The 14,720-nt window shown below is 42.9% G+C and overlaps 1 protein-coding gene across 1 annotated transcript in view; it reads right to left on the bottom strand.

Moving 5' to 3' along the window:
* Positions 1 to 385: 385 nt before the first annotated feature.
* nisch (nischarin) overlaps positions 386 to 14,720 on the bottom strand; it is a 28,399-nt gene continuing 14,064 nt past the window's right edge. The window contains exons 14-27 of the mRNA XM_074669543.1: positions 12,421 to 12,539; positions 12,158 to 12,249; positions 11,757 to 12,053; positions 8,750 to 9,054; positions 8,005 to 8,665; positions 7,741 to 7,925; positions 7,581 to 7,638; positions 7,342 to 7,480; positions 4,760 to 4,910; positions 4,547 to 4,666; positions 4,304 to 4,465; positions 3,943 to 4,115; positions 3,687 to 3,859; positions 386 to 893 (exon numbers count right to left, since the gene is read on the bottom strand). Coding sequence (XP_074525644.1) covers positions 566 to 893; positions 3,687 to 3,859; positions 3,943 to 4,115; positions 4,304 to 4,465; positions 4,547 to 4,666; positions 4,760 to 4,910; positions 7,342 to 7,480; positions 7,581 to 7,638; positions 7,741 to 7,925; positions 8,005 to 8,665; positions 8,750 to 9,054; positions 11,757 to 12,053; positions 12,158 to 12,249; positions 12,421 to 12,539 — 2,963 coding nt within the window. The 3' untranslated portion in view covers positions 386 to 565. The remainder of the gene's footprint in view (positions 894 to 3,686; positions 3,860 to 3,942; positions 4,116 to 4,303; positions 4,466 to 4,546; positions 4,667 to 4,759; positions 4,911 to 7,341; positions 7,481 to 7,580; positions 7,639 to 7,740; positions 7,926 to 8,004; positions 8,666 to 8,749; positions 9,055 to 11,756; positions 12,054 to 12,157; positions 12,250 to 12,420; positions 12,540 to 14,720) is intronic.

Here is a 14,720-nt window from a genome sequence, read left to right as displayed (position 1 = left end):
GCACATACACACACATTCAAAAACCCGATTTTACAGTAAGTTTGCAGCCTGGTTTAAAAGCTGGTTTAAGCCTGAAAGCTAATTTTTCCACTTCTTTAAGATGTTAACGTTTTGGGTTTTGCAAAGTTAGCGGCACAGCTGACTGGACGGGCAGGTGAGCACACTGGATTTTAATCTTTGACCAGGTCATCTTAATCAGTTACTCTGCATCTGAAGACTCAGACTTTAACGATCAAACCTCAAACCAACGAGAAGTTTAACCTTACTTCGCTTACAGCGACCCCTGAAGGCGAAGGATGAAATCACTGAAATATGGTGCTCTGATGTGGTGTCAAGTAAACTAAGCTCTGTTCCTTCTCAAGCATAACTTCTTGTACCTTTATGAAAAGTCTAAAATGTGCTCTGTTTTCCCCGTTTCATCTATTCATCACACTTTGTTTTTCTAACCTTCCACCACACGTCTTGGTTTGAAGCACACTGAGGTCTCTGAAGCGCTAACTCCACCCCTGAATCTGTGTGTTATAAATTATCCCTGCTGTACTCCAACTCCGACTCCAACCACTGATCACCCAGTGAGCTCCACAGGAAGCTCTCGACTGCACAGCGCCTCCCACTGGCGAGCCAGGAGCGAGATCAGCCTCTCCCTGCTGTCCGCTCCGGGTACGAAGACGCACCACTGGACCTCGCCCTCTGCGCCTCCGCTGGCTCCTCCCCCTCTGGACAAGGTATCCTCTGCTCCGGCTGCGAAGTGGTCCATGGTGAGGTGGCAGAGCAGGTCTGGGCCCGGCAGGTCGTCGAACACCAGGGTGAGAGCCTGAGGGTAGGTCTGGTAGCCCAGCAGGACCCGGTCCAGGTCGCGGATCCTTCGGGCTTCACGCAGCTGGTAGCGCTCCCTGCAGGAGGAAACGAGGAGGAGGAAGAGGATGAAGGTTTGGAGCAGGATTAGATTTTTTAAAGGGGGTTTACTCTCAGAGAAAAGCAGCTCTGGTGGATCAGAGTCCAGTTTTGAACCTGTTTCTAACAGCGTGTTGTGACTGTGCCGCAGAGAGCCCAGAGGAGCCATTGAACAGACTCTAAAATGTGCTGCAGGAAGAACAGATTGAGCTTTTTCACCGAGCTGCAGCTCAGAGACAGAGAACATCTGCAAAGACGAAATGTTTTTAACTCTGTGTACCTGTGAAGTCATTAAATTTGGCTAAACTTCCTTTATAATCTGTTGAACACAGCTCAGGCTTCTCCTTCCTCTCTCCGTCTGCTGCACACCTGAGAGCTGTCAGCGAACAGGTGTGCTCCCAGCACTCAGGAGTGTTTGTTTTTCTCCTCACATCTTCTTTTCAAGCCTCAAGCACCTCTGTTTTGTTTCCCTATCCTGTTTCAGTTTTTTGTTTTGTTGCTTTTGTTTGGTCAACGCTTCAAGGTGTTGTATTTATTTGTTGTTTAAAAGGTGAAAACGATAAAATTTGTAAACTCAGTTTGTAGTTTTGTGTCTTGAAGGTGAGCAGACTGTTCAGTGTTCCTCACAGCCCGGTGCTCTAAGACATGTCTGTAATGTGTGACGTTAGTGAATCCTGGTTATGTCCTACCAGTCATCTACCAATCAGAGCTGACGTAACCTCACTCTTCATTTTATTGATAGACTCTCAAGTTTGAACAGACCACTGCAGAATAACTGCTGACTGTGGGTTGGAATAAACAAGAGCACAAACAGATTAGCCTGTGGTTTAGCCTTTAGCATGTAGCTTATGATTTAGCTTTTTACACATGTTTTAGTTTTTTAATCATGTGTAAGCCCTAAGCTCATGTTTTACTCTTCAGCTTGTGTCTTAGCTTTTTACTGATGTGTAAGCTCTAAAATTGTTTTTTAGCCGTTAAGCTTATGATTTATCATGTTTCCTGTGTTTTAGCCTTCTAGCTTATAATTTAGCTTTAAACCATTATTTTAGCCTTTAGCCTGTGTTTTAGCTTTCCAGCTTATGATTTAGTTTTTTACATGTGTTTTAGCCTTGAGCTCACGTTTAAGCCTTTAACTTGTGATTTAGCCTTAAGCTTGTGTTTTAGCCTTTTAGCTTGTGTAGTCTTTGAGCTTATGATTTAGCTTGCTACTTGTGTTTTAGCCTTTTAGCTTATAATTTAGCCTTTGAGGTTGTGTTTTATTCTTCTAGTTTATGATTAAGCCTTTAGGTTGTGTTTTAGCCTTTAGCTTGTGTTTTAGTCTTCTATCTTATGATTAAGCCTTTTAGGTTGTGTTTTAGCTTTTTACCTGTTTGTTTAGGCCTTAAACTTGTGTTTTAGCCTCAGGCTAGTGTTTTGTCTTTTAAATTATTATTCAGCCTTTTACCTGTGTTTTAGCCTCTGAGCTTATGAATTAGCCTGTTACTTGTATTTTAGCCTTTAGCTTGTTTAAGTCTGTAATTTCTTTTTTAGCCTTTTACTTGTGTTGTAGCCTTAACTCATGTTTTGGCTTTTTACCCATGTGTTAGCCCTAAGCTTGTGTTTTAGCCTTTTAGCTTGTGTTTTAGCCTTTTAGCTTGTGTTTCAGCCTGCAACTTGTGTTTTAGCTTTTAGCCCTTGTGTTTAGCCTTTAACTCATGCTCTATCTCTCTCCTGTTTCTCTTTCTTCTGCTCTTCTGTCCTTTTTCTGTCTGACAGTTAGGCTCCTGTGTCCACCATCACTACAAAATTAATCACAGAAATCATTTTCAGCAGAGGAAAACACAGATCTCTCTTCACTACTAAACCCCCTCAGCCTGCGTGGTAGTCCTGCTTGACTGGTTGGGCAGCTGAGGAAAAGCCTAAAAAAATAACCTTTAATTTTACTGATAATCTCATTTTAAAGTGTGGATTACGATCAGGCACTTATCTAGAAGGGAGACTTTTTTAATCTTAACATCCCCTTTTAAATCATACTGAGGAAATGTTCCCAAAACGTGATAAATCAAGACAAACTGCTGCAGAAAACAACAGCAGGACGGACGGTTCAGTTATTTCTTGCACAACTCTCAACAATCTGCCTCCTGAAATGTTCAAAGAGCAACAACAACATGCTGCAACAACAGGACACAAGGATGACATAAACTAAACTAAAGATCACTGCATGTTTAAATCAGATTATTAAAGGAAACATACGCCATTTTTCAGCTGTTATTTTCACGCTAAGCCTTGATGTTCGTCTGCACAAACTGCTGCTGCATCCTGCATATAAACATGAAAACTGAACAGTTTAAACAGTAAACAGCCAGTGTTTTAAATATTTAGACTCCCCTCTGAAGTATAACACCCACACTAAGCCTTGACCAAAACTTTAGCAGGAGTGAGTCACTGATGAAGTTACTTGGTGATGGTTTTGATCTTTGTTTTAAGGCTTCAATGAAAACAGCGGTTTGTTTCCCTGGGTGCATCATGTTCCCTCTGCATGAACTTTCGACACGTCACACGGTCAGCTGCGTCTCTTTTTCTTCCTCTTTTTCTGCTGCAGACGACGAACAAACACAAGGACAATTTTTTTTCTTAACTGCTCCCCAAAAATAAACTCTGCTGCAATCAGGGGAGAGGGCATGTTGCTCTGATTCTTATTGTTTAATCAGACGAGCATCCTGACCCACATCAGGGTTATTAGCTCCGCTCTTCCTGAACGAAAAGGAGGTGGATGTTTGGAAAAGATGAGCCACAGGAGAGCGTGTGTTCACCTGGAGGGAGGTTCTTTGGCGAAGTCGGGCAGAGGGTAGCTGACGTAGTCTTCATCCAGCAGGAAGACGTCGGTGCTAGTCAGGATCAGAGTCCTGGGCTGGAGGACGGGAGATGGAGGGATCTGACCCGGCAGAGAGGAGCTTTGGCTGGGCAGGCTGCTGGAGACCTGGACCTGGAGAGGAGACTGACATAAATCAGTATTTCTTATCTCAGACTAGAATAAATAAAAAGAAAACACAAAGATTTAAGTCTCACCTGAAAGACGAGCAGGTAGAGCAGGACGTTACAGGAGCGTGAGGAAGAGGATGCTGCGCTGGCTGCAGTCTTCCTCTCTGCCACGATGAAGGTCAGATCTCCCATCTCCTCCTCGCTGGGGTAAATAAACTTCACCCTGCTGCTGTGGACCAGCTCGTAGTTCTGCATCTTTCCTGCAGGGGGAGACAAAGTCCCAGTCACCACACGTCAGGATTTATCTTCCCAACTCAAACAGGCTCCAAATTCTTTGTTCAAATTCAAGCTTAAAAATTGTTTATGGGTGAAATGTTGTTTTTTTTGTGTCCCTAACTTCAGCAGGTTTTACATCTCTGACTGTGGGCGTCTCGGCGTGGCGTCTGACCTGTGTTTGTGCTGGTGAACTGGGAGTAGAAGTCCTGATCTGACGGCTCAGGAGGAGGAAGCTGCTGCTGCAGACTGAGAGCCGACATCAGCTCCTGGAGGAAGACGCTCGTCCCGTAACTGTCCCTGCTGAGACAGCACACGATGTGGTCGGCTGAACGACCTGGAGAAACAAACAGAGAAGGGTTTTATTAATACGTATGACGCCTGTAAGTGCAGATAAGGTGTGTGTTTAAACACTGACCTACAACCCTGAAGTACTGGTCGAAGAGCCCCACGTTGACAGAGAGCAGGTCAGACAGTCTGATGGACAGACAGCAGCACAGACAGACATCAGGGTCCCCAGAGTCCATCGAGTCCAACACTGACAGAGACAAAGAGGCAGAATGAACAAAACTCAGTCTGTGGAAACTCCTGAGTGATGTCTGACTCCTCTTCCTCCTCCTCTTCCTCCTACCTGAGTGATGCCCGAGCGAGGAGGCGGAGTCTTCCAACAGGAAGTAGATGGCGTCGGTGGAGAGCAGCAGGCAGCAGGTGAGTTCAGACTCTGGAGACTTGTATAAAACCACAGAAAGCCACAAGACCTGTCGCACCTCCTCCTCCTCAGACTGACGTCAGGAGGAAAAAAGAAAGAAAAACATGGAGCAGGATTTTTAAACGGGATAAGGAAATGTCAAGTGAAAAGAGGAAAAAAAACACAACACAGTTTTTACATTATCTTAGACAAATTCAAGAAGTTAGACCATATTTAACAAAGTAAACGATGAAGAAGGAGCGCATTTAATCATTTTTTTAAGGTAACTTTTTGGTCTTCAGCTGTGGCTGTTCTCTATCTTGGTGAGGACACAGTTAAATTAGACATTTTTTCCAGGTTACATAGAGTTTATACAGAAATAATAAATAACTTTTACCAGCTGCCATTTTAGGATGGAAAACTCTCTGAACTTGTTTTTTCATACTATTTAAAAGATGAAATCTTCAAAGGAAATCTTCGTACGTGAATATAAATTGAATAAATGAAACTAAAAGTTACTTTAAAACAAGCTAATAACTGCCCCAAAAAGGGAAATATTTTGGGACTTAGACAAAACACAGAATTGGCTGATCAAGTCAAAGAAAACTGCTCAACATCGTTTAATTTTCATACACAAGTTAAGGAAAAGGGAATAAACACTGAAGAGAATAAAAATATCAGGTAAATAAATCATTTAAATGTGTGATAAAATAGGAGAAATGTACAATCAAGGACGATATATGGTAATATAACATATAATTTTAACATAATAACAAATTCCTTGAATTTCCCTCAGGATAAATAATCTATCTAATACATTATATTAGTGGGTCAGGGCTAGTGTTTATTGATCTGGCAGATAGGGAGATAGCTGCTCCTGTCTCCAGCTTGTGTCTGTGAGGTCTCTCTGACCGTGTGACCTTGTGTAAACTTTAACCTAGCCTCCTAGCCTAGCCTGCAATTCAACACACACACACTTGGAAAGCACATCTAACTGAAACCTGACCCCAGCTTTGGGTTGAGACAGAGGTGTCAATCATATTCGATGACCACTTACTCTGAGGCCTTGACCACACATAGCTGGGTATTTAAAAAACGAATAACCCCCTCATTTGTTTTTAAAAATGCTTTCGTCCAAACGCAGCAAGCAAACATGAAACCTGTGCCATCCGTAGCCCCCTAAGACTTAAAATGATTCTCCGGGATGGAACAAGTTGGGTCCTATCACAAGGTTTAGGGCAGAAATTACCCCTACAGCAGTGTTTTTGTGCAGCAGAAGCCCAGAGCGCTCGCACCAAACACCCCCTCCCTGCTCCTCTGCTGGTTTCCTCTGCACTCAGACAGGGCCATATTTTACTTGACCAAAAACACAAATAAACGGACTCCCACTGAAAAAATCTGATATGGGTCTGCATTCACGCATTATTTAGAGAATTTTCAGCGCGTTACTTTCACACAAAAACACCGCTAAATAAGGCTCTAGTTCTCATCGTGTCTCTTCATCATGGCAGACTACCTGAGTTTGTTTATATCTTGCACGCCGTGCGTGCGGACTGATACATTAAGCGGCGAGCGCCTCGTAGCCAGCTGTGGCTCTGCAGCGGAGGTAGCGCCGTTTTACGACATGATGTGAACTAGAGCCTTATTTTCCTTTTGTGTGAAAGTAACGCGCTGAAAATTCTCTAAATAAAGCGTGAATGCAGACTGATATCAGATTTTTTCGGTGGGAGTCCGTTTATTTGTGCTTTTGGTCAAGTAAAATATGGCCCCGTCTGAGTGCAGAGGAAACCGGCAGAGGAGCAGGGAGGGGGTGTTACTACACCTCTAAACAACATAAATGGGTTTAGTAACCATATGTTCCATATGGGTTACATATCCAATCAGGATGTACCCGTAGTATTAAGCTGTCATGTTGGAAAACCAAAAACTCTGTTTCCCGGTGTCTACACGAAACCAGAGTTTCCAAAATCTTGACTTGGGCTGGAGTTTTCAGTGACATGAAACTGCAGTCTCGTGTGAATGACAGGCCTACACTTATAAGAATATTTGCAGTTTCCCAGATACCCAGCTACATGTGGGCATGACCTCAGATTGTTAAGGTAAACTCAACCTCTGTATCGACGTAACAATGACTGTTATTAAATTGTTTTGCTCCTGGATATCCGGGTTCATTCTTTTGGGACCAGTGCTGTGAACTTTACCTGTGACCTGAACAAATGCTGAGCTGAGACATGATTCCTCTTTATGTGATCTTTGGGAGATGTTCGATATAAGAACTGGGTAGTTTTTATCTCGTAACTGACTCTGCAAGCTTTTAATCCTCAGGCTAGCTGTTCCAACATAGAGGGGCCCTGATTGAAAACCGGGAGCTGGCTCACAGGGGGGTTCACAGTTCAGGTCTGTAACCTGGAGCCAGAAGGAGGTGTGCTTTAGACGTTGTCAGACGAAGATCTTAAAAGTTACTCTAAAACCAACGAGGAGCAAATTAAAGGAGGATGATGCAGGGGTTGTGACGTGTGTCCTACCATTGCGATGTGTTTGTGGAAGTAAGCCAGCAGTTTCTGCCCTTGGAGCCCAGACAGGAGCTTCAGCCCTGGAGAGAGACCCGGCAGGAGGTGGGAGGACGGTTGGTTCTCCTCCAGCTGAGGCTGTGAGGAGTCCCAGCTGAGGAGGAGGAGGAGGAGATGGAGGGAAAACCAGTGTCTGAGTTAACATTCAGCTGGAGAGAGAAGGTAACCCATGATGGACCTGATGTGAGCCTCACCTGTTGGTGCTGTTGGATTTACTCTTACAGCAGCACTGATCTCTGGATCTGCAGCAGCCTGAGGAAAAAAAAAAAAGAAAAAATGTTCAGCAAACTTTTTAAAAAGTTGAAGAGGTTTGATTAACAGTGATTAAAGAATGAGCGGTTATTTAGTCTTCACCTTGTGGGTTTGGTCCTCGGTGGCAGCAGGACCAGCAGGACTGAGGCAGAGCCACCATCTTCAGCCCCTCCAGAGAGGCTCTCCGCTGGCTCAGCTCCCCCAGGAAGGAGCTCCTGTCCTGGGCCAGAGGAAAGAGCAGGAGCAGCCTCTGACCCCCGAGGAGCAGCTGGACGCTGTGTCTGCTCCTGAACGCAACATGAGAGTCATAAACCTGACCAACGGATCCTGATGACAGAGGAACACGTTAAGGTATCATAACCTCACCTGTGCCTATGTTTTGGGTCCTGGCAGCTGGAGCTCCTGGTTCTGTCCTGAGACGGTCTCTCTCTGGGGTGAAGAACCACAGACCCCAGGGGGACACGGAGCAGCCTGCACCAGGAGGAGGAGCTGGAGGAGTTTGAGGACGAGGTGGGTTGGTGAAGGTTAGCTCCCCCTTGCTTTCTTTCCTCCAGCTCTCTGAAGTCCATCTTCAGCACCCAGAGGTGTCTATGGGTGAGAAAGAGGAGGAGGGGGAGGCGGGGCTCCTCCTTCTGGGGTAAAACCTCAGAGAGGAGAAGGTGGGAGTCTGTGGCAGAGGAGGAGAGGATGAGGAGGTGGGCAGGGTAGCCTCCTTTGGCTCCCTGACTCTCCTCCAGCTCCCAGGAGTTGATGAGTGAGCGTGGGAGGAGCTGAGGGGTGATGGAGGGCCTGAGGTCGGTCTGAGAGTCCGCCGCCTGGAGGAGTCGCGTGAGCTCCTCCCGCGTCTGCTGCAGCTCCTCATACTCAGAGAAGATGAACCACTGCGTCGGGTTGTCTTGGCAAGCGAGGGCGAGGCAGGAATCAGGGAGCTCCGCCTGGGAGGAGAGCAGGAGGTGGGAGTGAGGCAGCAGGAGGTCCACCTGCAGGCTGGACAGGACCTCCTCCACAGGTGTGCTCTGCTCCTGGTCTGAGGAGACAGGAAGACTCTCTGTAAACACTCAGAATAATCACGCTAACTCCTCAGGGCTAACTGACTCTGACGTATCCTCACCTGCGGATACGTCCTGATTGGTCCAGGTGAAATCATCTCTGAGGAACAGCAGACCAAGGAGTCGCTCTGTCAGCACCACACACGCCCTCCTCTGCTTCACCTCCTCCTGCTTCACCTGGACACAGTAGCACCACAGAACCCTGGACACCTTCACCTCCTCTTCCTCCTCCTCATCTTCACACAGCTCCCCCTGGTGGCCAACAGGCTCCTCTGCAGGAGGACCAGAGAGTGAGGTGGACGAGCAGACAGACTCCTCCACAGAGTCATCCAGACCCATCTCGAAGTATCCGTCCCTGGAGCCTGGACTGGGATCACAAACATGAAACCAGGATCTCATGAGGAGATATATTTTTTTAAAGGGTAAAAATATGTTGCAAAATTTTATTTTGAAAAGCAAATAGCCGGCTTCCTGCTGGAAATAGGTGAGGGGTGTCAGTGTATGATTTTTGCGTCTCAGTGAGACGAACATTTTGATGATGGTTTGATCTCTCTACGACATTCCTACTGACTGCTAGGGCTGTTTTAGTGTGCCAAGTTGGCGCTTGAGAGCATATTATGGGATGTTGGGGGGCCAAATTTGGTATCATATCGAATTTTTTGGCAATTTAGGGTTGTGTGCCAATTTTGGTGAGTTTTTGAGCATGTTTAGGGGGTCTAATAAGCTCTGCTGAATGTACAGAGCTTTAACTTTAGACCAACAAACTATGAACACTTCAGGCTGAGTTCAGTGAGACCTTGCAGATAGACTGTTGTTTGTTTTGCAACCTTGACAGAAAAAATACATTTTCGCATAGTTTGTTTTAGTGACATGAAAAACAAAAGCTGAGGGCCTTATGAGAAAAAACTGACTTTGGACATGCCTGGACTAGAGGAACTGCTGGGAAGCCATGAACGATGAGAACCTTAAAAGGGCTTTGATAGCTGTAATAAGAGACTTTTGAATATGTCTGAACTTGTTAAGTGGATCTCAGAAACTACCTACCAATATGTATGGTATGCAAAGAGGGGCACCAATTGTTGAACAACACAAGCTAAACTGTCCTTATTCCACCTTAAACAGATGCTACAGTGCCCTCCTGGTTGGCATAACATACCTAATTGCCATCTTTGGTGGTTAAAATATGTTAAACTGTGCTCTTTAGTGGTCAAAATATGATAAACTTCACTTTTTTGTTGGTTAAAATATAATATACTACCCTGTTTAGTGGTTAAAATATGATGTACTGCACTCTTTGGTGGTAAGAATATGATAAACTGCCCTCCTTGAAGGTTAAAATATGAAAAACTGTCCTCTTTAGTGGTTCAAGTATAAAAAACTGTCCTCTTTCGTGGTCAAAATATGATAACTGTCCTCTTTGGGGGTTACAATATGAAAAACTGCCCTCTATAGTGGTCAAAATAGGATAAACTGGCCTCTATAGTGGTCAAAATATGATAAACTGCACTTTTTGTTGGTTAAAATATATTAAAATACCCTATTTAGTGGTTAAAATATGATGAACTGCACTTTTTGGCGGTTAAAATATAATAAACTACCCTCTTTGGTGGTAAAAATATGATAAACTGCCCTCCCTGATGGTTAAAAAATGAAAAACTGTCCTCTTCAATGGTAAAAGTATAAAAAACTATCCTCTTAAGTGGTCAAAATATTAAAAACTGTCCTCTTTATTAGTTGAAATATGATAAACTGTCCTCGTTAGTGGTCAAATTATGATTAACTGGCCTCTCTTGTGGTCAAAATATAACAAACTGTCCTCTTTCATGGTGAAAATATGATAACTGTCCTCTTTGGGGGTAACAATATGAAAAACTGTGTGTGGTCACAATGTGATAAACTGCCATTTTTAGAGGTCAAAATTATGATCAACAGCCTCCTTTTGTGGTCATAATATGATAAATTGCCCTCTTTAGTGGTCAAAGTATGATAAACTGCCCTCTATAGTGGTCAAAGTATGATAAACTGCCCTTTATAGTGGTCAAAATATGATAAACTGCCCTTTATAGTGGTCAAAATATGATAACTTCCTATTTATAGAGGTTACAATATGATAAACTGCCTTTTCGGTGGTTAAATTATGATAAACTGCCCACTTTAGTGGTCAAAGTATGTTAAACTGCCCACTTCAGTGATCAAACTATGACAAACTGTCCTCTTTAGTGGTCAAAACATGATAAACTGCCCTCTTTGGTGGTCAAAATATGATAAATTACTCTTTCTAGTGGTTACAATATGATATACTGCCTTTTTTGGAGGTTAAATTATGATAAACTGCCTGCTTTAGTGGTCAAAGTATGTTACACTGCCCATTTTAGAGGTCGAAATATGATAAACTGCCCTCTTTAGTGGTCAAAATATGATAAACTGCCCTCTTGAGTGGTCAAAATATGATAAACTGCCCTCTTTAGTGGTCAAAGTATGTTAAACTGCCCATTTTAGAGGTCAAAATATGATAAACTGCCCTCTTTAGTGGTCAAAGTATGTTAAACTGCCCATTTTAGAGGTCAAAATATGATAAACTGCCCTCTTTAGTGGTCAAAATATGATAAACTGCCCTCTTTAGTGGTCAAAATATGATAAACTGCCCTCTTTAGTGGTCAAAGTATGTTAAACTGCCCATTTTAGAGGTCAAAATATGATAAACTGCCCTCTTTGGCGATTAAAATATGGTAAGTTCCCCTTTTGGGGGTTTTAATGCGATAAACTGCCCTCTTAAATGGTTACAATATGATAAACTGCCCTCTTGGGTGGTTAAAATGTGTGCTGAATGTCCCTTTTGGGTTTTTTTTTGTCTATTCCTTCAAAAAGTCTGTGCACCTTCTCGAAACTTAATTCCAAAACTGTCAGAAACATCAGTGAGACGTCAAATGCAATCAAAGACTCCCTTGTATCACTGCAGACTTTTAGGAGAGCTCAGAACCTGTCGCTGATATTTTTGCTGAGTCACTCAGAGAACACAAACAGAGAAACTTCGACTCAGAGTTCAGAGAAAGTCTCTGCTCAGGTTACCTGGGAATTTCCACCTCAGTGCCTTCAACGTGTGACTGAACCTCTCTGGATTCAGACCTCTTCTCCTCTTCCCCCTCCCTCTCCTCCTCCACCTCTTCCTCCCCCTCCTCTTTCTTCTTCGTCCTCCTCTCCTTCAGGTTGGAGCTCAGTAAGACGGAGAGCTGGGAGATGAAGTCGTTGTTGGAGGAGGAGAAGGAGAGCAGGTGGGTGGGAAGGAGAGGACATGAGGCTGAGGCGCACATGGAGCAGGATGTGTCAGCGGGCCTGGAGGAGGAGGAGGAGGAGGAGCAGGCAGAGCTGGAGAAGAGAAAGATGTGTCCTCCTCATTATTTGTTTTATTATAGATTATATTCTTTAATGAAGCCTCCATCTTTAGGAGGAGTGTTTAGTGTAAAACTTACCAAACAGAAACAGAAGAAGTTAGAGCAGAGGAACCATCATTAGGAGCTTCATAGTGTGTGTGTTCAGACAGACTAACAGCAGGTTGTTGTACCTGAAGGAGAAACACAAAACGCTGCTTTAGAGACGAAGAAGTCAAACTGTAAGATCTCCAGACTCTATCTGAGCCTGGAGAGAGTCAGGGACTGAATTTAGAGGTTAGTCTGGATCAAACAGAGGTCAAATCCCCCTCCCCTGTCTCTGATGTCCCAGGTGTGTTTCTGACCTGCACGGGGTCAACAGACAGGAGGTGTGTGTTTGTGTTAAAGCTTTCAGGGGGAGCTGCGGCGTCCACAGGAGGGAGGACGCTGGGGGGAACGGGGGCTTCTTCTCTGCTCGTCATTTCTGAAACAGGAAACAGAAGAGATCAGTGACACACTCTAGCATTTTCTAACAGACACACCAAACTATGGACAAAGTATCTAAAAACATCTTACATCCCCAGTTAAGATCATTTAAGCAGTGATTAACATCTTCTCTTTCTTGGCTGTGTCATAAAAAGTTGTTAAAACCATCAAACTTTGACTGAGACATATTCAAAATTTCATTAAAAAACAATGAAACACTGATGCCACACATTTAGTAAACAGACGTCACAACGCCACATGCATCGAGTTAAATCTGTTAAATTCAGCCTGTGTTACTCAGAGCAGACGTTAAATGATGCAGAGCAGGTTAGAGCGCTTCAGCAGGGAGTCACATGACCTCATCTGTTTGTTAGTGTTGGTTAGTGTTGTTAATTAATGATCATTAGTTGGTGTTAGCAGCTCATTGTTAAGTTGTTTCTCAGCCTGAAAGCTGAGGTTGGACTTCCCTGACATACACCTGTCTCTTTCAGCAGGTGACTCATAGGATGACGTCATCTAATGCCAAACAGGTTGATGGATGGGTGTGTGTGTGTGTGGGTGTGTAAACTGCCTAATTTAAAGCATGAGCTGCACCACCCTAAAGAAAATCTAACAAAGGAATATTAACTCATCCAAAAAATTAACAAAGCCTGTTGAAAAACTGTTGTGTTACTGGGCATCATGATGCACTTTCAGCTAGGTCACGGTATGTTTTGGTGATTGGATTATCCGTCTAGAAAACTTGTCAAAAAAACAAAAAAAACAAGTGTTTTTTTGATTTTTATTTTCAAAATTAGAAATGAAAATTGAAAGATCTGTTTTAAAACACAAAAAAATGAGTGGTTATTTAATTTTTGTTTTTGAATTAAAAAATGAAAATAAAGAATAAAAAAAGAGTGGTTATTTGAATATTTTCAAACTGAGAAATTAAAATTGAAAAATCTGTATAAAAACAAAAACAACAAAAAATGAGTGGTTATTTGATTTTTATTTTTAAATTTAAAAATGAAAACTGAAAAATCTGTAAAAAAAAAAAAAAAAAAACACAAAAAATGAGTGGTTATCTAGTTTTTGTTTTGAAATTTAGAAATGAAAATTAAAAAATCTATCTAAAAAAAACAAGCGTTTTTTTGATTTTTATTTTCAAAATTAGAAATAAAAATTGAAAAATCTGTTTAAAAAAAATGACAGTGGTTGTTAGAATAATTTTTTCAAATGACAAAAACCAAGACCTTTATTTGACTTTATTTTGATTTTATAGTTTGTCTTGTCTGTTTCCATGTTGGGGGCGGGGTTTGTGACATTACAGCCAATCAAAAGTGGAAGCTTCAGATGACCTGGGTTGCGTCTTAAAGCTCCAAATTTCCATCCTTCCTTCTTCCACATGCATCGTTCACTTGCGTCTTAGTCCCTCCCACCAGAGATGCATGGGAGAGACGCAAGGAAATAAAGAGAGGAGAGAGGATGGAGGAGATTCGTTTTTAGAGCAATGGGACGTCCTCTCCTTCGGAGCGTCACATGAAGCGACGTGTTTCAGTGATGACGACATCAGCTGATCACCTCTGGATCATCTGTCAGTCAGCTCTAACAGCTGTTTGTGCGTCTGCACATGTGCGCTGTAATAACTCTGATCAAACAGAAACAGTAACAGAGATTTGTCTGTTCCTTTAACCTGTTTAACAAACACGTTACCATGAAGAAAACCTGCTCTCTGTTTATTCTGTGTGCTGTTTAGAAGCTCATGGATCACTTTTCCGGTAAAATGCGTAATTGTTAGATTGTTTATGAATTATATTTATCCTTTATCTAGAGCCCATCTGATCGTGAACTCTGAAGCTTATTAATTTAACCCAGTTTACTGTGTTTCAGGAAAGTATTATTTAGTAAATTTCAGTATTAATCCTCTGTTATATTGATTTGATGATGGTTGTGTTCAGTGTTTTGTGCTTTAAACTCACAGCGAACACTTTATTACCAGGTTTATGATCAGTTTCTGAACGATCCTCTGTGCCTGTCCTCAGCTCGTCTTTTCTCTCATTAAACTCTGTTGGGTTTGTGAAGTTTCATTTAAAATCTGAGCCGCTGCAGCGTCCAATCAGAGAGTGATATTCCATATGGGGGCGTGTCTGTCAGTGAAAAGACTTCCGCAGACTCCTCGATTATTGCTCCTGCGATCAGT

This window comes from Halichoeres trimaculatus, unplaced genomic scaffold, assembly GCF_033239565.1.
Source record: "Halichoeres trimaculatus isolate MK-OKI-2021-1 unplaced genomic scaffold, fHalTri1.1 fHalTri1_scaffold_1, whole genome shotgun sequence".
NCBI lineage: Eukaryota > Metazoa > Chordata > Actinopteri > Labriformes > Labridae > Halichoeres > Halichoeres trimaculatus.
This window is presented reverse-complemented; position numbering and strand designations above follow the sequence as displayed.